This window comes from Squalius cephalus (genome assembly GCF_949319135.1).
Source record: "Squalius cephalus genome assembly, chromosome: 12".
NCBI classification, from domain to species: Eukaryota; Metazoa; Chordata; class Actinopteri; order Cypriniformes; family Leuciscidae; genus Squalius; species Squalius cephalus.
The window spans coordinates 39,392,971-39,415,878 of NC_137133.1; the positions used below are offsets into that span (position 1 = coordinate 39,392,971).

Genomic DNA, 22,908 nt, shown 5'->3' on the forward strand with positions numbered 1-22,908 from the left:
AATAATAATAATAATAATAATAATAATAAAAAACTTTCCTACTGTTTATATTTAATTTTTTTGAAGATGGTCATTTAAACGCCCTGTTGCAGACAGATGAATCTGAATATATTTATTTATTCTGCATTTGTAGATACTGCCGGCCGTCAGAGTTTTCTACGCTGTATTGATTTCTGATTTCTCAGTAGTGTGGCCTTTTTCATTCTCATTCTCACCGTCTGACCGTCGCTCGTGTGTTTAAATCACCAACACTTCATTCATTCATCCGACCTCTAGCAATATTAACGTGTTTGGCACAATAATCGATCACGTGTGTTTTCTAGTCTCACCTGTGTCTCATTGGTCACTGTGATCTGTAAATATGAACGTGTGTTTCACCTGTAGAAATATACAGATCCAGGTGTCATGTTGCTTTTGTACCGTGATCTCGCATGTGTGTCACTGAAAGCTGCTTTCAATAAAAAAACACAAATATGTCCACGTGCCATCATGTGTTTTTATCGGTATTCTGTTTGGCTTTAGGCCCTTGTAAACACACACACACACACACACACACACTGTCTTTTACCTTCATTTTCTCCACAGAACTTCTTGTAAATGACAATCACATCAGAAATGACTTAATATACTCTACTGACATACTAATCAAGATTAATAAAAAATATTAAAACAGTATATTTGAAGTTTATTGCAGATGAATTATATCTGGAGCTCTTGTTTAAAACATGATTCTGCAGATCAGTCTTCAAATACATTCTAAAAGCGAGATTGGTGAAAAATCCTTTTATTCTCTTGTAATGTTTTTTAAGAATATAATGACAGTAATGTACTGTACTACAACAAATTAAGTACCCAGAAATCTTAATACATTTATAGGAGAATTTTCTTGCTTGAAACCGTTGATGTGAGATAGAGGACAAGAAACAAAGCCTACTTTTGTTTTAGGCTGTTATTCATTTAGAGGTATATAAACTCATACATAAAAACAAAAATAATCAATATGAATAATATATTTTCACATGTGGCTGTGGAACGAGCTCGTATGCTGCTGATTTCCGTCCACTTCTGAGGTCGTGATGTGAGCTCGTCATGTTCAAGTGCTTTGTTGTCTGAAACAATAGACCTTATTCAGAGCAGAGCCAGACTGAGCGATAGACGTACTGTGTTTTCAGTGGGATCCGCTGTAAAAAGCTGTGTAAAGGTCCTAGATCATTTATAATTTTCTACAGCTCATGTTGTCTGGAGTTTTTTTTTTTTTTTTTCTACTGAAATTTCTTGTAAAGATATTTTTGCAGTGTTTCGTCAGCAGAACAATCCAAAAGCACATTAAATTTCCAATTTGGAATTTTCGACTTGGAAACTCAGATTAGGAAATGCCGACTACGAAATTTCGAGTAGGAAACTCATATTTATTATCATTCTGATAGCATGTGAAGCAATCGTTCTCTCCTCCGCCATGTTGAAAATCTATAGCTCCGATTCTGACGTGGAAACTCAGAACAGGAATTTCGACTAGGAATTTCCAACTTGGAATTTCCAAATAGGAATTTCCAACTTGGAATTTCCAACTAGGAATTTCCGATTTGGAATTTGCGAGTAGGAAACAGATTAGGAAATGCCGACTACGAAATTTCGAGTAGGAAACTCATATTTATAATCATTCTGATAGCATGTGAAGGCAGTGTGAATAAAACATACAATATGCTTCAAATGATTATTCATACTTGTAAATAATGCACAACTTTAACAACAATACAAGATGATGCAGCTGTTGTGGAAAAACTAATAAAGAATAGCAGTCAGAGCAGCAATGATTGCAATCTCAGCAATCATCGGAGTTTGTGACTCCGACTCTGGCAAGGAAACTCAGACTGGGAATTTCCAACTAGGAATTTCCAAACTAGGATTTTCCAACTTGGAATTTCCAACTAGGAATTTCCAACTTGGAATTTCCAACTAGGAATTTCTGAACTAGGATTTTCCAACTTGGAATTTCTGACTTGGAATTTTTGACTAGGAAACTCCGATAAGGAAATGCAGACTAGGAAATTTCGAGTAGGAAACTAGCATGTGAAAGCAGCTTCACTGTGTATAAAACATACAATATGCTTCAAATTATTAAAGTCGTGCTTTAACAACAATTCAAGATGATGGAGCTTTTGTGGAAAAACTAATAAAGAATAGCAGTCACAGCAGCAATCGTTCTCTCCTCCGCCATGTTGAAAGTTTATAGCTCCGACTCTGGAACTCTTTCCAACTAGGAATTTCCCGACTTGTCACAGTAAATGAATACAATAAATGTGCCTGTACAGTTTTGAAAGTACAACATAAAAAAGGAACAGTTTGACAAAAAAATGGTTTATTGAATGATATGAACATGCTTGAATGAGACTTGAGCTGCAGCATGAGCATTGTGTGCACTAACTCACACACACACACACACACACACACACACACACATGACATGAGACTGAAAAGAAATTTAAAAGCATGTGGTCAGTGAAAATCCTGAAAGAACTGAAGCACGATGAATCACCCTTGAGCAAGAGTGTTTTATGAGCGCAGTGCAACATAAATCACTTCGTCCCAGTAGAAAGTTAGTTTTTAATTGAGTGTCAGATCAATAAAGTCTTCAGTGTCTGAGACTCGAGACATTGATCTGTGAGGATCGCAGCTCATTTGTGGAAATCTTTAATGCCAGTGATGTGACTGCTGCCGTCCGAACGCTTCTTATTGATTTCCCGTTCGTCTCTGTCATGTTTCATTCTGACGGATCTAACGCTGTCTTTATGTGCTATCAGAATTATCATGAATATGTGTTTCCTAGTCAGAAATCGGACATGAAACTCAGAGATAATTTTGACCCCCGAGTTTCCCAGTTGGGTGAGCCATAAACTTTCAACATGACAGGCGAGAATGATTGCTGCTCTGACTGCTATTGTTCATTCGTTTTTTCCACAAAAGCCTTGTCTTTTCGTTAAAGTAGTGCATATTTACATATATAAAAAAACATTGGAAGCATATTGTATGTTTTATGAACGATGAAAGTGCTGACGATTCTGGAATTTCGGTCAAGTACATGCTGAATATCTAGATAGTACAGACGCTACATTTTATTCAAAATCAAATATCTTCTATAAGTTTTGGCTTTAATAAGATTTCCTCAAGAAATAGCCAAGAACAAACCTGGTGTCCTCCATGATTCCTGTTCTTTCACACAACAAAGCGCTTGAACAGGATGAGTTCATATCACAACTTCAAAATCAGGAAGTAGGAAATTTCCAATTGCATGTGAAGGCAGCATCAATAATTATTCATATATGTAAATATGCACTACTTTAACAACAATACAAGATGATGCAGCTGTGGTGGAAAAACTACTAAAGAGTCAAAATAATAAAGAAAAAACTAATAAACAGCCAGAGCAGCAATCGTTCTCTTCTCCGCCATGTTGAAAATTTATGGCTCGCCCAACTCAGAAACTCAGGCGTCAAAATTATTCCTGAGATCCCCTGTAGTAAATACAACTTGAGAGTACAATTTCCAACTAGGAAACTCCGACTAGGAAATTCCGACTAGGAAACTCAGACTAGGAAACTCAGACTAGGAAACTCAAGACTAGGAAACCCAGACTAGGAAACTCAAGACTAGGAAACTCAGACTAGGAAACTCAAGACTAGGAAACCCAGACTAGGAAACTCAGACTAGGAAACTCAGACTAGGAAACTCAGACTAGGAAAGTCAGACTAGGAAACTCAGACTAGGAAACCCCAACTAGGAAATTCCGACTAGGAAACTCCGACTAGGAAACCCCAACTAGGAAACTCTGACTAGGAAATTCCGACTAGGAAACTCCGACTAGGAAACCCCAACTAGGAAACTCTGACTAGGAAACCCAGACTAGGAAACTCCGACTAGGAAACCCCAACTAGGAAACTCTGACTAGGAAACCCAGACTAGGAAATTCCGACTAGGAAAATCCGACTAGGAAACTCCGACTAGGAAACTCCGACTTGGAAACTCCGACTAGGAAACTCAGACTAGGAAACTCAGACTAGGAAACTCAGACTAGGAAACCCAGACTAGGAAACTCTGACTAGGAAACCCAGACTAGGAAATTCCGACTAGGAAACTCCAACTTGGAAACTCAGACTAGGAAACCCCGACTAGGAAACTCAGACTAGGAAACCACGACTAGGAAACTCAGACTAGGAAACCCCAACTAGGAAACTCAGACTAGGAAACCCCAACTAGGAAACTCAGACTAGGAAACCCCAACTAGGAAACTCAGAATAGGAAACTCTGACTAGGAAACTCCAACTAGGAAACTCCGACTAGGAAACCCCGACTAGGAAACTCGTATTTACTATAATTCTGATATCACGTTAATGCAGCAATAATCATGACTTCAGAAGTGGGTAGTAAGAAATTTCCGTTTGCATGTAATAGCAGCATACAACCTCGTTCTATACAAGGGCTGTGGAATTTCAGTGTATAAAATATACAATATGCTTCAAATGATTATTCATAAATGTAAATATGCACTACTTTAACAACGTTAAATGTTGCTGTTTTGGAAAAACTAATAAAGAATAGCAGTCACAGCAGCAATCGTTCTCTCCTCCGCCATGTTGAAAGTTTATGACTCCAACTGGGAAACTCAGACTAGGAAATGCCAACTAGAAAATTGAGAGTAGGAAACTCGTATTTATGATCATTCCGACAGCACTTGAAGGCATAAACCTTACATTTTCCCTTTTTCAGATGTAAAAGAGAAACCCCAGTCATCAAAGACCTTGTTAAACACTCCTCACATAAGAGTTGAACACACAAGTCATCCTGTTTCACACTAATACACACATCACTACATGGACACAAAATCATTTATTTCATTATTGTCTCATTTTGAAAAACATTAAATATTTTATAATCATAAAGTAATATGCAATCATCATTAATCATTGTACCTTATTTATATCCTTTAAGCAATTTAAATATCTCTATTTTTATACATTAGTTGTGGAAAACGACACACATGAGGAGTGCAGCAGTTACAGGATGATGGCGTTAGACATTTAACATCCTACGAGACACTGGACACACACAGACCAGAGAGAAAACAGGAGTCGTGATGATGTGCGTATGGCGTGTGCGTGGAGAGTTCACATGTTCTTGTAGAGCGAGCGGTCCCGGGGCAGCGGCGGCTGCTGAGCGCTCAGCTTCAGGTGGAAGTGGTAAACCGAGATGGTGATGACGATGATCAGGCCCAGGATGAGACCCAACACCAGCGGCAACATCTGCTCCAGCTGCTCGCGCTCGTCCGTTATACACTTATACGCTGCGAGAGGAGAGAAACAGCCTCGGTCACAAACACAGCCGAAAACAACATCTATCAACGACGTCAATGTTGTTTGGTTTCAGGATTTGTTCTTTTGCACCTCAAGGCCGCCGAACATCTACTTTAACAAGATTTTTCACAACATGACTTCATTAGATTTGTTTCAATCCACCTAGTTTTATACAAACTCTGAGATATCGCATTAAAAAATGCATTTCACGTGTCTGTGGCGAATGAGCCTTGAAACTCAGTGAAGCTGAAGTCAGACATCTGGTCATGTTCAACACAATCTCACGAGAGACTGGAAACACGTCACTGGAGCTTCAGCGGATTGTACGAGTTAGTGCTGCATCACAAGCTAGCACAGTTATCGTGAATACGAGTTTCCTAGTAGGAAACTATACATGAACCGCCCTCTCAAGTCGTATTTACTGCTGAGAAACACTGAGATCATTTTGACTGCCGAGTTTCTGAGTTGGGCGAGTCATAAACGTTCAGCATGGCGGAGGAGAGAACGATTGCGGCTGTGACTGATGTTCTTTATTAGGTTTTCCAGCTGCATCATCTTGTATTGTTGTTAAAGTCGTGTATATTTACATGTATGAATAATCATTTGAAGCATATTATCAGAATTATTGTAAACATGAGTTTCCTAGTAAAAAAATTCTAGTCAGAATTTCAAACTTTGAATTTCAAACTAGGAAACTCATATTTATAATCATTCTGATAGCATGTGAAGGCAGCGTCACTGTGTATAAAACACACAATATGCTTCAAATGATTATTCATACATGTAAATATGCACGACTTTCACAAAAATACAAGATGATGCAGCTGTTGTGGAAAACCTAATAAAGAACATCAGTCACAGCCGCAATCGTTCTCCTCATGTTTTAGGTTCATGGCTCACTCAACTCGGAAACTTGAGAGTCAAAATTATCAGAGCTTTCATGATTTGAGAGGGTGTTCATGTCCAATTTTGACTAGGAAACTTGTGTTTATGATAATTCTGATAGCATGTGATGGGGATGTTGTTCTGCTTTAGGATTTGTTGGTTTGCACATAAATTACGATAGAAATACATACAATAACCAGCGGACCAATGGCATCGCAGTGTCTCTGATGTTGGTTTGGTGTTTCTGAAACGCCGGAGTCGAAGTGTGTGATCAGAATGATTTGTTTTAATTCCCTCCAGAAGCGTCTCACACACACGAGTGTGTTCCCGAACACCAGCATCCGAACGCAAGAGAACCTGACAGCGTTTACTGTGTTCGTCTGACGTTCTGAGACACACTCGTTTATGATGGAGGGAGAAACAGCCGATTGCAGAAACTTACTGTTTATTACTGATATTTTGTGCCAATTGTGCGATGGAAACGCTGCTTTATTCACAACTGATTTATGTGATATTCCAATCATACACACAAGTTAAATTCACAACGTTGTTAGAGAATCAGTTTGCTGAGTTTTAATGTGTGATGCTGAGGTCAGCATGAGAGAATGATGAGTGAACACGACCGCCTTAAATAAGATTGTGCGAAAGCAGCAGATCTGTCAGAAACATCTTCATCCTCTTCATGCGCTGACAGACGTCAGATCCACACACTCCTACACACACACTCCGGCACACACTCCGGCACACACACTCCGACACACACACTCCGACACACACACTCCGACACACACACTCCGACACACACTCCGAAACACACTCCGACACACACACTCCGACACACACACTCCGACACACACACTCCGACACACACACTCCGACACACACACTCCGACACACACACACTCCGACACACACACACTCCGACACACACACACTCCGACACACACACTCCGACACACACACTCCGACACACACACTCCTACACACACACTCCAACACACACTCCGACACACACTCCGACACACACTCCTACACACACACTCCGGCACACACACTCCGGCACACACACTCCGACACACACACACTCCGACACACACACACTCCGACACACACACACTCCGACACACACACACTCCGACACACACACACTCCTACACACACACTCCGACACACACTCCGACACACACTCCTGCACACACACTCCGGCACACACACTCCGGCACACACACTCCGACACACACACACTCCGACACACACACACTCCGACACACACACACTCCGACACACACACACTCCGACACACACACACTCCGACACACACACACTCCGACACACACACACTCCGACACACACACACTCCGACACACACACTCCGACACACACACTCCTACACACACACTCCGACACACACTCCGACACACACTCCTGCACACACACTCCGGCACACACACTCCGACACACACACACTCCGACACACACACACTCCGACACACACACACACACTCCGACACACACACTCCGACACACACACTCCGACACACACACTCCGGCACACACACTCCGACACACACACACTCCGACACACACACACTCCGACACACACACACTCCGACACACACACACTCCGACACACACACACTCCGACACACACACACTCCGACACACACACACTCCGACACACACACACTCCGACACACACACTCCGACACACACACTCCGACACACACACTCCGACACACACACTCCGACACACACACTCCGACACACACACACTCCGACACACACTCCGACACACACACTCCAACACACACACTCCGACACACACACACTCCGACACACACACACTCCGACACACACACACTCCGACACACACACACTCCGACACACACACACACTCCGACACACACACACACTCCGACACACACACACTCCGACACACACACTCCGACACACACACTCCGACACACACACTCCGACACACACACTCCGACACACACACTCCGACACACACACACTCCGACACACACTCCGACACACACACTCCGACACACACACACTCCGACACACACACTCCGACACACACACACTCCGACACACACTCCGACACACACACTCCGACACACACACACACTCCGACACACACACACTCCGACACACACACACTCCGACACACACACACTCCGACACACACACACTCCGACACACACACACACTCCGACACACACACACTCCGACACACACACTCCGACACACACACTCCGACACACACACTCCGACACACACACTCCGACACACACACTCCGACACACACACTCCGACACACACACTCCGACACACACACTCCGACACACACACTCCGACACACACACTCCGACACACACACACTCCGACACACACACTCCGACACACACACTCCGACACACACACACTCCGACACACACACACTCCGACACACACTCCGACACACACTCCGACACACACACTCCGACACACACACTCCGACACACACACTCCGACACACACACTCTGACACTCTGACACACACACTCTGACACACACACTCCGACACACACTCTCCTACACACATTACACACACTCCGACACACACACTCTGACACACACACTCTGACACACACACTCCGACACACACTCCGACACACACTCTCCGACACACACTCTCCTACACACATTACACACACTCCGACACACACACTCCGACACACACTCCGACACACACTCCGACACACACTCCGACACACACTCCGACAAACGACTGACATCACCGGTTCCATGAGGAAACTTTAACATCCATGGAACCACTGAAGGTTCTTTAAAGTGGAGAAAGCTTCTTTAGATTAATAAAAGACTCTTCACAATAAGAAAAAACGTCTCTTTTAAGAACTCATCACTGAAACGTTCTTTGGGGAACCAAAAATATTGCTGCAAAAAAAAAAAAAAAAAAAAAAAAAAAACGAGGTTTAGCTCGAGGTTCAGAACCTTTATTTTCTAGTGTAAGCTTTTGTTCCCTTCACATCAGCGTTGGACAGGGAACTGTAATGTTGCCGGGCGAGACACTCAGCGGGACGAGCTTTTGTTCAGCGCTGAAGCAAACGGCCCATAAATCACTGGGACTATAAAGAGAAGAGCAACGCTCACTGCAGTAAACAGCCATTACACCCGCACGACACGAGCCCAGAGAAACACACACTCTCACACACACATCTCACAGGTCACTGAGAGGTCACGCAACACAACTAACCTGTTCAAACCAGAACCTGAACTACAAAACCACTGCGACACACACACACACACACACACACACACACACACACACACACACACACACACACACACACACACACACACACACACACACACGCAGGATGAAACCGGACTGCAGAAACACACTGCAAAGCATGATGTTCTTCCTCAGAGATTCTGTCTTGTTTTCCAGCACAAATATCTAAACATTCTTAAATCAAGACACATTTACTGGAGAAGAAGCATGACTGAAGATTTAGTGTTTTCGGAAAAATAAAAAAAGTGAGTTTGTGCTTAATTCAAAGAGAAAACAAGATTATTTTTCTGAATCCACTGAGATATCTGTTCTTGTTTTAAGCACAAACTCACTTCATTTTGAGACATTTTTCATTAAGCAAGATTTAATATTTTAAGTAATTGTGCTTCTCCAGTGAATGTACAGTCAAACTAAAAATGTATTCAGACATCTTCAACATTTCTCACATTATCACGGTTTATTCGCTATAGTTTAGAAAATGGTGATAAAATATGAGTTATGAACTCAGTTGATATTTGACTGGTTTTGTCCGTCCTTCTGTTAGACTGTCTCACACATGAATTATGTTGAATATCTGTCAGCTGTTAAATTTAACTACACAATTAGATAATACCAGTTTAGCTCAGCCAATCACCAAGCAATGCTTCATTGTGTTCAGTCTGTGTGTGAAAAGAGCATTAGCAATTAAAGACAACACACTTCAGCAAAACATGATCAGCTCAAAGTGTCCCAATCATTTCTGCTCCCAAATGTTTATTAGTGTCACTGGTAGTCTCTGTATGAAGAATATTAGGGTGTAATATGTCACAGCTTACTTTATTCTGCTCTCCTCACTTACATTTATGAACTATAGTGTCCTGATCACACTAGTGAAAAATATCAAAAATGATATCTGGTGTCTGAATAATTTTTGGTTTGACTATCTTGATTTAAGAATGTTTCAATATTTGTGCTGGAAAACGAGACAGAAACACTGAGTATGATCATCATGTTTTGCACTGAAACTGATTTTTAAGGGAGGAAAATGTGTTTAATTTCCATAAAAATAACTTCCTAATGCAGTAAATCCAAGGCTGCAGAAACATGTCTTGATGACAGCTATAGTCTGATGTTTTGTGCTGTAACGTGCTCAAGCTTACGTTCACTGAAGACGAAGTCACTGGTGATGTCGAAGGGCTGAATCTGTGTGTCGTACATGTAGACGGTGATGCCCTTCTGATGGTCACTGGAGATCATGGTGAGCGTTTGCTGAGCCGAACACACGTACGAGCGTCCAGCGGGAGTGACCAGCGCTGAGAGGAGGTGTGTGCTGGCCGTGTGTTTCCCCGCTGCACACGCACACACACACACACACACACACGGTCATTACACCTCCATCAGAACTCTGATCAGCAGAATCATCTTTTATTCACTGCAGTTCTAGCTAAACTAGATCGAACAAACAGTTGAAATGGTAACGAAGCAGGCGAGTTCCTGTAGCGAGTTGTCAGTCGGTGTGTGTGAGTGTGTGAAAGCGCAGTGATGGTCGGTGTGTGTGAGTGTGTGAAAGCGCAGTGATGGTCGGTGTGTGTGAGTGTGTGAAAGCGCAGTGATGGTCGGTGTGTGTGAGTGTGTGAAAGCGCAGTGATGGTCGTTGTGTGTGAGTGTCAAATCAATTCTAGTCTCCTTCATTTATACAGCGCTTTAACAATATAAACCGTTTCACAGCAGCTTTACAGTGATAACAGGAGATTACAGTAACAAAGAGTGTTTAGGCTTTACAGCAGATCTAGAATAAAGTTATTGTCCAGATAAAGTTAGTTTTGATTGATTCACTTCCGTTGTAAAGATCATTAGTTATTAATTTAGGGGCCGCTAACACACACCGTTCTCACAGAAAACTTTAACGCGCTCTGGCCGCTCATCGGCACAACAGCAGTGTTTGGAGCTCGAGAACACAAACCTTCTAAAAAGACTAATATTAGCGTAGATGCCATTCTTCTCATGATGTAACGAGTACATCAGGATTTATGGGAAGTGTTCCCGGTTCCGGCTGACCTGATCTATGCAGCCTAACACTGAACTATAGAAGTCTATAATGTGTAATGTGAACGCTAGGTCAAAGAGATGTGTCTTTAGTCTAGCTTTGAACTGACAGAGTGTGTCTGCTTCCCGGACAATGGTAGGAAGACTGTTCCAGAGTTTTGGTGCTAAATAGGAGAAGGATCTTCCGCCAGCAGTCGATTTAGATATTCTAGGTATTATCAACTGGCCGGAGTTTAGAGATCGCAATAGACGTGAAGGACTATAATGCGTTAAGAGCTCGCTCAAGCACTGCGGAGCTAAACCATTTAGTGCTTTGTAAGTAATCAGCAATATTTTAAAATGTATGTGATGTTTAATAGGGAGCCAGTGCAGTGTTGACAGAACCGGACTAATATGGTCATACTTCCTGGTTCTGGTAAGAACTCGAGCTGCTGCGTTTTGGACCAGCTGTAGTTTGTTTATTAAGCGTGCAGGGCAACCACCCAGTAGAGCATTACAGTAATCTAGCCTTGAGGTCATGAACGCATGAACTAACTGTTCCGCATTTGTCACTGAGAGCATATGACGTAATTTAGATATATTTTTAAGATGAAAGAATGCGGTTTTACAGATACTAGACACGTGACTTTCAAAAGTGTGTGCAGGCGCAGTGGTGGTTGGTGTGTGTGATGGTCGGTGTGTGTGAGTGTGTAAAAGCGCAGTGATGGTCAGAGTGTGTGAAAGCGCAGTGATGGTCGGAGTGTGTGTGTGTGTGTGTGAAAGCGCAGTGATGGTCGGTGTGTGTGTGTAAAAGCGCAGTGATGGTCGGAGTGTGTGAGTGTGTAAAAGCGCAGTGATGGTCGGAGTGTGTGAGTGTGTAAAAGCGCAGTGATGGTCGGTGTGTGTGAGTGTAAAAGTGCAGTGGTGGTCGGTGTGTGTGAGTGTGTAAAAGCGCAGTGATGGTCGGTGTGTGTGAGTGTGTAAAAGCGCAGTGATGGTCAGAGTGTGTGAGTGTGTAAAAGCGCATTGATGATCAGAGTGTGTGAGTGTGTGAAAGCGCAGTGATGGTCGGTGTGTGTGAGTGTAAAAGTACAGTGGTGGTCGGTGTGTGTGAGTGTGTAAAAGCGCAGTGATGGTCGGTGTGTGTGAGTGTGTGAAAGCGCAGTGATGGTCAGTGTGTGTGAGTGTGTGAAAGCGCAGTGATGGTCAGTGTGTGTGAGTGTGTGAAAGTGCAGTGATGGTCAGAGTGTGTGAGTGTGTAAAAGTGCAGTGATGGTCGGTGTGTGTGAGTGTGTGAAAGTGCAGTGATGGTCAGAGTGTGTGAGTGTGTAAAAGCACAGTGATGGTCGGTGTGTGTGAGTGTGTAAAAGCGCAGTGATGGTCGGTGTGTGTGAGTGTGTGAAAGCGCAGTGATGGTCTGAGTGTGTGAGTGTGTAAAAGCGCAGTGATGGTCGGTGTGTGTGAGTGTAAAAGTGCAGTGGTGGTCGGTGTGTGTGAGTGTGTAAAAACGCAGTGATGGTCGGTGTGTGTGAGTGTGTAAAAGCGCAGTGATGGTCAGAGTGTGTGAGTGTGTAAAAGCGCAGTGATGGTCGGTGTGTGTGAGTGTGTAAAAGCGCAGTGATGGTCAGAGTGTGTGAGTGTGTAAAAGCGCATTGATGATCAGAGTGTGTGAGTGTGTAAAAGCGCAGTGATGGTCTGAGTGTGTGAGTGTGTAAAAGCGCAGTGATGGTCGGTGTGTGTGAGTGTGTAAAAGCGCAGTGATGGTCAGAGTGTGTGAGTGTGTAAAAGCGCATTGATGATCAGAGTGTGTGAGTGTGTAAAAGCGCAGTGATGGTCTGAGTGTGTGAGTGTGTAAAAGCGCAGTGATGGTCGGTGTGTGTGAGTGTAAAAGTGCAGTGATGGTCGGTGTGTGTGAGTGTGTAAAAGTGCAGTGATGGTCAGAGTGTGTGAGTGTGTAAAAGCGCATTGATGATCAGAGTGTGTGAGTGTGTAAAAGCGCAGTGATGGTCTGAGTGTGTGAGTGTGTAAAAGCGCAGTGATGGTCGGTGTGTGTGAGTGTGTAAAAGCGCAGTGATGGTCGGAGTGTGTGAGTGTGTGAAAGCGCAGTGATGGTCGGAGTGTGTGAGTGTGTAAAAGCGCAGTGATGGTCGGTGTGTGTGAGTGTAAAAGTGCAGTGATGGTCAGAGTGTGTGAGTGTGTAAAAGTGCAGTGATGGTCGGAGTGTGTGAGTGTAAAAGTGCAGTGGTGGTCGGTGTGTGTGAGTGTGTAAAAGCGCAGTGATGGTCGGTGTGTGTGAGTGTGTAAAAGCGCAGTGATGGTCAGAGTGTGTGAGTGTAAAAGTGCAGTGGTGGTCGGTGTGTGTGAGTGTGTAAAAGCGCAGTGATGGTCGGTGTGTGTGAGTGTGTGAAAGTGCAGTGATGGTCAGAGTGTGTGAGTGTGTAAAAGTGCAGTGATGGTCGGAGTGTGTGAGTGTGTGAAAGCGCAGTGATGGTCGGAGTGTGTGAGTGTGTAAAAGCGCAGTGATGGTCGGTGTGTGTGAGTGTAAAAGTGCAGTGATGGTCAGAGTGTGTGAGTGTGTAAAAGTGCAGTGATGGTCGGAGTGTGTGAGTGTAAAAGTGCAGTGGTGGTCGGTGTGTGTGAGTGTGTAAAAGCGCAGTGATGGTCAGAGTGTGTGAGTGTGTAAAAGCGCAGTGATGGTCAGAGTGTGTGAGTGTAAAAGTGCAGTGGTGGTCGGTGTGTGTGAGTGTGTAAAAGCGCAGTGATGGTCGGTGTGTGTGAGTGTGTGAAAGTGCAGTGATGGTCAGAGTGTGTGAGTGTGTAAAAGTGCAGTGATGGTCGGTGTGTGTGAGTGTGTGAAAGTGCAGTGATGGTCAGAGTGTGTGAGTGTGTAAAAGCACAGTGATGGTCGGTGTGTGTGAGTGTGTAAAAGCGCAGTGATGGTCGGTGTGTGTGAGTGTGTGAAAGCGCAGTGATGGTCGGTGTGTGTGAGTGTGTGAAAGCGCAGTGATGGTCTGAGTGTGTGAGTGTGTAAAAGCGCAGTGATGGTCGGAGTGTGTGAGTGTGTGAAAGCGCAGTGATGGTCGGTGTGTCTGAGTGTGTGAAAGCGCAGTGATGGTCTGAGTGTGTGAGTGTGTAAAAGCGCAGTGATGGTCGGAGTGTGTGAGTGTGTGAAAGCGCAGTGATGGTCGGAGTGTGTGAGTGTGTAAAAGCGCAGTGATGGTCGGTGTGTGTGAGTGTAAAAGTGCAGTGGTGGTCGGAGTGTGTGAGTGTGTAAAAGCGCAGTGATGGTCGGTGTATGTGAGTGTGTAAAAGTGCAGTGGTGGTCGGTGTGTGTGAGTGTGTAAAAGCGCAGTGATGGTCGGAGTGTGTGAGTGTGTAAAAGCGCAGTGATGGTCGGTGTATGTGAGTGTGTAAAAGTGCAGTGGTGGTCTGAGTGTGTGAGTGTGTAAAAGTGCAGTGATGGTCGGTGTGTGTGAGTGTGTAAAAGTGCAGTGGTGGTCTGAGTGTGTGTGAGTGTAAAAGTGCAGTGGTGGTCGGAGTGTGTGAGTGTGTAAAAGCGCAGTGATGGTCGGTGTATGTGAGTGTGTAAAAGTGCAGTGGTGGTCTGAGTGTGTGAGTGTGTAAAAGTGCAGTGATGGTCGGTGTGTGTGAGTGTGTGAAAGTGCAGTGATGGTCAGAGTGTGTGAGTGTGTAAAAGCACAGTGATGGTCGGTGTGTGTGAGTGTGTAAAAGCGCAGTGATGGTCGGTGTGTGTGAGTGTGTAAAAGCGCAGTGATGGTCGGTGTGTGTGAGTGTGTGAAAGCGCAGTGATGGTCTGAGTGTGTGAGTGTGTAAAAGCGCAGTGATGGTCGGAGTGTGTGAGTGTGTGAAAGCGCAGTGATGGTCGGTGTGTCTGAGTGTGTGAAAGCGCAGTGATGGTCTGAGTGTGTGAGTGTGTAAAAGCGCAGTGATGGTCGGAGTGTGTGAGTGTGTGAAAGCGCAGTGATGGTCGGAGTGTGTGAGTGTGTAAAAGCGCAGTGATGGTCGGTGTGTGTGAGTGTAAAAGTGCAGTGGTGGTCGGAGTGTGTGAGTGTGTAAAAGCGCAGTGATGGTCGGTGTATGTGAGTGTGTAAAAGTGCAGTGGTGGTCGGTGTGTGTGAGTGTGTAAAAGCGCAGTGATGGTCGGTGTGTGTGAGTGTGTAAAAGCGCAGTGATGGTCGGTGTGTGTGTGTGGTGTGTGTGTGTGTGTGTGTGTGTGAAAGCGCAGTGGTGGTCAGAGTGTGTGAGTGTGTAAAAGCGCAGTGATGGTCGGTGTGTGTGAGTGTGTAAAAGCGCAGTGATGGTCGGTGTGTGTGTGTGGTGTGTGTGTGTGTGTGTGTGTGTGAAAGCGCAGTGGTGGTCAGAGTGTGTGAGTGTGTAAAAGCGCAGTGATGGTCGGTGTGTGTGAGTGTAAAAGCGCAGTGATGGTCGGTGTGTGTGAGTGTGTAAAAGCGCAGTGATGGTCGGTGTGTGTGAGTGTGTAAAAGCGCAGTGATGGTCGGTGTGTGTGTGTGGTGTGTGTGTGTGTGTGTGTGTGTGAAAGCGCAGTGGTGGTCAGAGTGTGTGAGTGTGTAAAAGCGCAGTGATGGTCGGTGTGTGTGAGTGTAAAAGCGCAGTGATGGTCGGTGTGTGTGAGTGTGTAAAAGTGCAGTGGTGGTCGGTGTGTGTGAGTGTGTAAAAGTGCAGTGATGGTCCGAGTGTGTGAGTGTGTAAAAGCGCAGTGATGGTCGGTGTGTGTGAGTGTGTAAAAGCGCAGTGATGGTCGGTGTGTGTGTGTGGTGTGTGTGTGTGTGTGTGTGTGAAAGCGCAGTGGTGGTCAGAGTGTGTGAGTGTGTAAAAGCGCAGTGATGGTCGGTGTGTGTGAGTGTAAAAGCGCATTGATGGTCGGTGTGTGTGAGTGTGTGAAAGCGCAGTGATGGTCGGTGTGTGTGAGTGTGTGAAAGCGCAGTGATGGTCAGAGTGTGTGAAGTGTGTAAAAGCGCAGTGATGGTCGGAGTGTGTGTGTGTGTAAAAGCGCAGTGATGGTCAGAGTGTGTGAGTGTGTGAAAGCGCATTGATGGTCAGAGTGTGTGAGTGTGTAAAAGCGCAGTGATGGTCGGTGTGTGTGAGTGTGTAAAAGCGCAGTGATGGTCGGTGTGTGTGAGTGTGTAAAAGCGCAGTGATGGTCGGTGTGTGTGTGTGGTGTGTGTGTGTGTGTGTGTGTGAAAGCGCAGTGGTGGTCAGAGTGTGTGAGTGTGTAAAAGCGCAGTGATGGTCGGTGTGTGTGAGTGTAAAAGCGCATTGATGGTCGGTGTGTGTGAGTGTGTGAAAGCGCAGTGATGGTCAGAGTGTGTGAAGTGTGTAAAAGCGCAGTGATGGTCAGAGTGTGTGTGTGTGTGAAAGCGCAGTGATGGTCAGAGTGTGTGAGTGTGTGAAAGCGCATTGATGGTCAGAGTGTGTGAGTGTGTAAAAGCGCAGTGATGGTCGGTGTGTGTGAGTGTGTAAAAGCGCAGTGATGGTCGGTGTGTGTGAGTGTGTAAAAGCGCAGTGATGGTCGGTGTGTGTGTGTGGTGTGTGTGTGTGTGTGTGTGTGAAAGCGCAGTGGTGGTCAGAGTGTGTGAGTGTGTAAAAGCGCAGTGATGGTCGGTGTGTGTGAGTGTAAAAGCGCATTGATGGTCGGTGTGTGTGAGTGTGTGAAAGCGCAGTGATGGTCGGTGTGTGTGAGTGTGTGAAAGCGCAGTGATGGTCAGAGTGTGTGAAGTGTGTAAAAGCGCAGTGATGGTCGGTGTGTGTGAGTGTGAAAGCGCATTGATGGTCAGAGTGTGTGAGTGTGTAAAAGCGCAGTGATGGTCGGTGTGTGTGAGTGTGTAAAAGTGCAGTGATGGTCGGTGTATGTGAGTGTGTAAAAGCGCAGTGATGGTCGGTGTGTGTGAGTGTGTAAAAGCGCAGTGATGGTCGGTGTGTGTGAGTGTAAAAGCGCAGTGATGGTCAGAGTGTGTGAGTGTGTAAAAGCGCAGTGATGGTCGGTGTGTGTGAGTGTGTAAAAGCGCAGTGATGGTCGGTGTGTGTGAGTGTAAAAGCGCAGTGATGGTCAGAGTGTGTGAGTGTGTAAAAGCGCAGTGATGGTCGGAGTGTGTGTGTGTGTGTGTGTGTGTGTGTGAAAGCGCATTGATGGTCGGAGTGTGTGTGTGTGTGTGTGTGAGTGTGTAAAAGCGCATTGATGGTCGGAGTGTGTGAGTGTGTAAAAGCGCAGTGATGGTCGGTGTGTGAGTGTGTAAAAGCGCAGTGATGGTCGGTGTGTGTGAGTGTAAAAGCGCAGTGATGGTCAGAGTGTGTGAGTGTGTAAAAGCGCAGTGATGGTCGGAGTGTGTGTGTGTGTGTGTGTGTGTGTGAAAGCGCATTGATGGTCGGAGTGTGTGTGTGTGTGTGTGAGTGTGTAAAAGCGCAGTGGTGGTCGGTGTGTGTGAGTGTGTAAAAGCGCAGTGATGGTCGGTGTGTGTGAGTGTGTAAAAGCGCAGTGATGGTCAGAGTGTGTGAGTGTGTAAAAGCGCAGTGATGGTCGGTGTGTGTGAGTGTGTAAAAGCGCAGTGATGGTCAGAGTGTGTGAGTGTGTAAAAACGCAGTGATGGTTGGAGTGTGTGAGTGTGTAAAAGCGCAGTGATGGTCAGAGTGTGTGAGTGTGTAAAAGCGCAGTGATGGTCGGTGTGTGTGAGTGTGTAAAAGCGCAGTGATGGTCGGAGTGTGTGTGTGTGAAAGCGCAGTGATGGTCGGAGTGTGTGTGTGTGAAAGCGCAGTGATGGTCGGAGTGTGTGTGTGTGTGTGTGTGTGTGTGTGTGTGTGTGAAAGCGCATTGATGGTCAGAGTGTGTGAGTGTGTAAAAGCGCAGTGATGGTTGGAGTGTGTGAGTGTGTAAAAGCGCAGTGATGGTCAGAGTGTGTGAGTGTGTAAAAGCACAGTGATGGTCGGTGTGTGTGAGTGTGTAAAAGCGCAGTGATGGTCGGAGTGTGTGTGTGTGAAAGCGCAGTGATGGTCGGAGTGTGTGTGTGTGAAAGCGCAGTGATGGTCGGAGTGTGTGTGTGTGTGTGTGTGTGTGTGTGTGTGTGTGAAAGCGCATTGATGGTCGGTGTGTGTGTGTGTGTGTGAAAGCGCAGTGATGGTCGGTGTGTGAGTGTGTAAAAGCGCAGTGATGGTCGGAGTGTGTGTGTGTGTAAAAGTGCAGTGATGGTCGGTGTGTGTGTGTAAAAGCGCAGTGATGGTTGGAGTGTGTGAGTGTGTAAAAGCGCAGTGGTGGTCGGTGTGTGTGAGTGTGTGAAAGCGCAGTGATGGTCGGAGTGTGTGTGTGTGAAAGCGCAGTGATGGTCAGTGTGTGTGTGTGTAAAAGCGCAGTGATGGTCGGAGTGTGTGTGTGTGTGTGTGTGAAAGCGCAGTGATGGTCGGTGTGTGTGTGTAAAAGCGCAGTGATGGTCGGAGTGTGTGTGTGTGTAAAAGCGCAGTGATGGTCGGTGTGTGTGAGTGTGTAAAAGCGCAGTGGTGGTCGGTGTGTGTGAGTGTGTGAAAGCGCAGTGATGGTCGGAGTGTGTGTGTGTGTGTGAAAGCGCAGTGATGGTCGGAGTGTGTGTGTGTGTGTGTGTGTGAAAGCGCAGTGATGGTCGGTGTGTGTGTGTAAAAGCGCAGTGATGGTCGGAGTGTGTGTGTGTGTGTGTGTGAAAGCGCAGTGATGGTCGGTGTGTGTGTGTGAAAGCGCAGTGATGGTCGGTGTGTGTGTGTAAAAGCGCAGTGATGGTCGGAGTGTGTGTGTGTGTGTGAAAGCGCAGTGATGGTGGGTGTGTGTGTGTAAAAGCGCAGTGATGGTCGGAGTGTGTGTGTGTGTGTGTGTGAAAGCGCAGTGATGGTGGGTGTGTGTGTGTAAAAGCGCAGTGATGGTTGGAGTGTGTGAGTGTGTGAAAGCGCAGTGATGGTCGGAGTGTGTGTGTGTGTAAAAGCGCAGTGATGGTCGGTGTGTGTGTAAAAGCGCAGTGATGGTCGGAGTGTGTGTGTGTGTGTGTGTGAAAGCGCAGTGATGGTCGGAGTGTGTGAGTGTGTGAAAGCGCAGTGATGGTCGGAGTGTGTGTGTGTGTAAAAGCGCAGTGATGGTCGGTGTGTGTGTAAAAGCGCAGTGATGGTCGGAGTGTGTGTGTGTGTGTGTGTGTGAAAGCGCAGTGATGGTCGGAGTGTGTGTGTGTGAAAGCGCAGTGATGGTCGGAGTGTGTGTGTGTGTGTGTGAAAGCGCAGTGATGGTCGGAGTGTGTGTGTGTGTGTGTAAAAGCGCAGTGATGGTCGGAGTGTGTGAGTGTGTAAAAGCGCAGTGATGGTCGGAGTGTGTGTGTGTGTGTGTGAAAGCGCAGTGATGGTCGGTGTGTGTGTGTAAAAGCGCAGTGATGGTCGGAGTGTGTGTGTGTGTGTGTGAAAGCGCAGTGATGGTCGGTGTGTGTGTGTAAAAGCGCAGTGATGGTCGGAGTGTGTGTGTGAGTGTGTAAAAGCGCAGTGATGGTCGGAGTGTGTGTGTGTGTGTGTGAAAGCGCAGTGATGGTCGGAGTGTGTGTGTGTGTGTGTAAAAGCGCAGTGATGGTCGGAGTGTGTGAGTGTGTAAAAGCGCAGTGATGGTCGGAGTGCGTGTGTGTGTGTGTGAAAGCGCAGTGATGGTCGGTGTGTGTGTGTAAAAGTGCAGTGATGGTCGGAGTGTGTGTGTGTGTGTGTGTGAAAGCGCAGTGATGGTCGGAGTGTGTGTGTGTGTGTGTGAAAGCGCAGTGATGGTCGGAGTGTGTGTGTGTGTGTGTGTGTGAAAGCGCAGTGGTGTCGCAGTGGAGGACGCAGATCTGCAGCGCTCGGCTTTGTGTCTCAAACCAAAAACATGCAGAAGAAAAGCTCATCAATCATGAGCCAAAATAATATCAATGATCTGCAGGTTAAATCCAGTGTAGAGACGTTCCTGAGTTTACATGAACTGGAGCATCAAATCACAAATCAAATCTATTTTTGTAAAAGATGATGATTATTTACTAATCTTAATCTGTAACCGATCATTGATTTTATTTTGAACACAAATGTGCCGAGGGTGTTTTACTCACGATTATAAGCGCTACTGAAGTGTGTCTTCTCTGACGTGTCATAGACCAGCTGAACCTTGTTCATCTTCCACACTTCAGTTTCCTTCGCCTTTCCATCACTGCCCATCGTGTGTTTCTCCTACACACACACACACACACGCACACACACACACACGCACACGCACACGCGTGAGTAATCCACATGAAACAGTGAAGTGCAGTGATGGATGATCATCAGTTTCTGCTCGGATCCAAACCTTTGAGAAGAAGATTCGGAATGTGAAGGAGTGATTGATCCATGAGATATGAAGCTCCGAGTCGGTGTTCCCGCATTTCCCAGCTATCTGAGCTCCACGCGGGATCGACACGGACGCCAGCTCCGTTATCAGCTACACACACACACACAAATATATATATTTATGATATAAGCATCATCTCATGTTTTAAGTTTCCAAACGCTTAAAGCATCCTGATGGGACCAGCAGGATAATGATATTTTAACTTCTGAATCAAGGATCCTTAAGGATCAAATCCAACTGGAATCCATGTTGCTGTTTTTATTCAACTAGATCAACTCAGAACGGTTCATTTAGGATTCAGTGAGACAGAATAGAGTCGCTCACGTCGATTCCGTTCAGTGCCAGAACATCGTATGGAATCAGGAATTTCACCGCAAACTCCGCCATCAAGCAGGTCGTTTCATTTTCCCGGACCACAAAAATCTCCCGGTCGGGATTCGCTGACAGTCCGGAGAGATTCTCCACCTCCTGCTCCGCAGAAACACTGAGCGCTGACAGAGAGCCTGTGGGAAATCAGGAGAAACCAGGAGAAATCAGGAGAAACCAGGAGATACAGGAGAAACCAGGAGAAATCAGGAGAAACCAGGAGATACAGGAGAAATCAGGAGAAACCAGGAGATACAGGAGAAATCAGGAGAAACCAGGAGAAACCAGGAGATCATACAGTCTCACACAGTTAATGAGTCTCGCCTGTTCTACTCTATTTCTAATGTGTTCTATTGTGTTCGGAGCTGCTCTTTGTTTCGTCCACCAGGGTTTGAGACACACAGTTTCTCTGCAGTGAAACAAGAAACACACATTCTCTTCTGGACACTAAAGTCAGATCGAACACAAAGCTTCGAGAAACTACAACTGGAAGCAGATTTCTTTTTAGAATTCTGTAGTTTTCCTCAGTTTCTCTTCAGCAGATCTTAGATTTGTGCTTCTTTCTCATTCTGATAAATTAATAGTGTAATAATAATTAATCGTTTGTTACACGAATCCATGTAACAGAATCAAACTCCCAGCAGATCATCCTCGGCGGCGGCTGTACAATAACCGCAAGTTTGACAAAAACGAGCCTCATATTTGATGAAGTTTGCATCACTGATTCTGTTATTTTCTTGCTCATATTTGATGAAGTTTGCATCGCTGATTCTGTTATTTTCTTGCTCATATTTGATGAAGTTTGCATCGCTGATTCTGCCATTCTCCTGCTCGTGAAGCTGCGTATCGCACGCGCCTGTCTCGTATAAAGCGCTATATGTAAAAAATAAACTATATGTTGTTATGCCATAAACATGCGAGCAGAACTTACCGAGCAGCAGAAGTGCAGTGCAGTGAAACTCCATCATGAAGAGAAGATCCTGCAGGGAATGAGCGGAAGATTCCAGAGGAACTCCAGCATCAGATGCAGGTGCGCGTGATTCACGCCTGCAGACGCTCGCGACGCGCACGCATCACTCGTGCGCTCGGACACTCCGCGGACCCCGCACTGCAGCGCGACACGAGCCCGCGTCCAGCGATCACATCATCATCATCATCATCATCAGCCGGTGTGCTTCACTCCTGCTCGCGCACGACGCGCACGTTAAAGTCCTTCGGTGGTTTTCCGCAGGGAAACGCAATAAAGGGAATGCCTTTTCTGCAGGGATGCACTTTATTGCATTTAGTAAAAAAACAAACATCCTTTTATGGGACACTGGGGTTAGTTGTCACATGGTCTGCATCTTCAGGATCTATCAGGGTTTTAATGCGTATTAGTGCACTGTCATAAAATACATCATTTTTTAAGCAATTTACAATAAAACACTGGCATACATTCAGACGAGTATTTTTCATGAATTCATAAACGTGGTTTGTTGTGCGTATTTTTAAGCAAATCATTAATTGCAGTTTCTGATAGTTTTCTGTATGTCAACGTTTTGTAAAATATTTCTTAATTGCCTTTTTTTTTTAAATGCAGAGGCTGTTTAATGACAGGTGACAACTTACCCCATACAGAGTGACAC

The 22,908-nt window shown here is 45.5% G+C and overlaps 1 protein-coding gene across 2 annotated transcripts; it reads right to left on the reverse strand.

Moving 5' to 3' along the window:
- Positions 1-2,338: 2,338 nt before the first annotated feature.
- lamp5 (lysosomal associated membrane protein family member 5) lies at positions 2,339-22,496 on the reverse strand. 2 transcript variants are annotated; one of them, XR_013823030.1, is made up of 7 exons: positions 22,215-22,461; positions 21,242-21,420; positions 20,876-21,007; positions 20,640-20,757; positions 10,671-10,859; positions 3,448-5,338; positions 2,342-2,923 (listed from the first exon to the last, which is right to left on the reverse strand). XR_013823030.1 is itself a non-coding variant. In XM_079889433.1 (6 exons), exons 1-6 carry the CDS (start codon positions 22,249-22,251, stop codon positions 5,163-5,165), a joined length of 831 nt encoding a protein of 276 aa, XP_079745559.1. In that variant the 5' UTR covers positions 22,252-22,496; the 3' UTR covers positions 2,339-5,162. The 2 variants fall into 2 exon arrangements, 1 of the variants encoding a protein (XP_079745559.1); XM_079889433.1 differs by having other exon boundaries at positions 2,339-5,338; positions 22,215-22,496.
- Between the last annotated feature and the right edge of the window lie 412 nt (positions 22,497-22,908).

What these genes read in the sequence shown, in the direction of transcription:
- lamp5 (XM_079889433.1), bottom strand. Translation starts at nt 22,251, where the DNA reads ATGATGGAGTTTCACTGCACTGCACTTCTGCTGCTCG. An exon ending in CACTGCACTTCTGCTGCTCG is followed by an intron (nt 21,421 to 22,214) that starts GTAAGTTCTGCT and finishes GATTTCCCACAG; the next exon opens with GCTCTCTGTCAGCGCTCAGT. An exon ending in TGACTTCGTCTTCAGTGAAC is followed by an intron (nt 5,339 to 10,670) that starts GTAAGCTTGAGC and finishes CTCCTCTCGCAG; the next exon opens with CGTATAAGTGTATAACGGAC.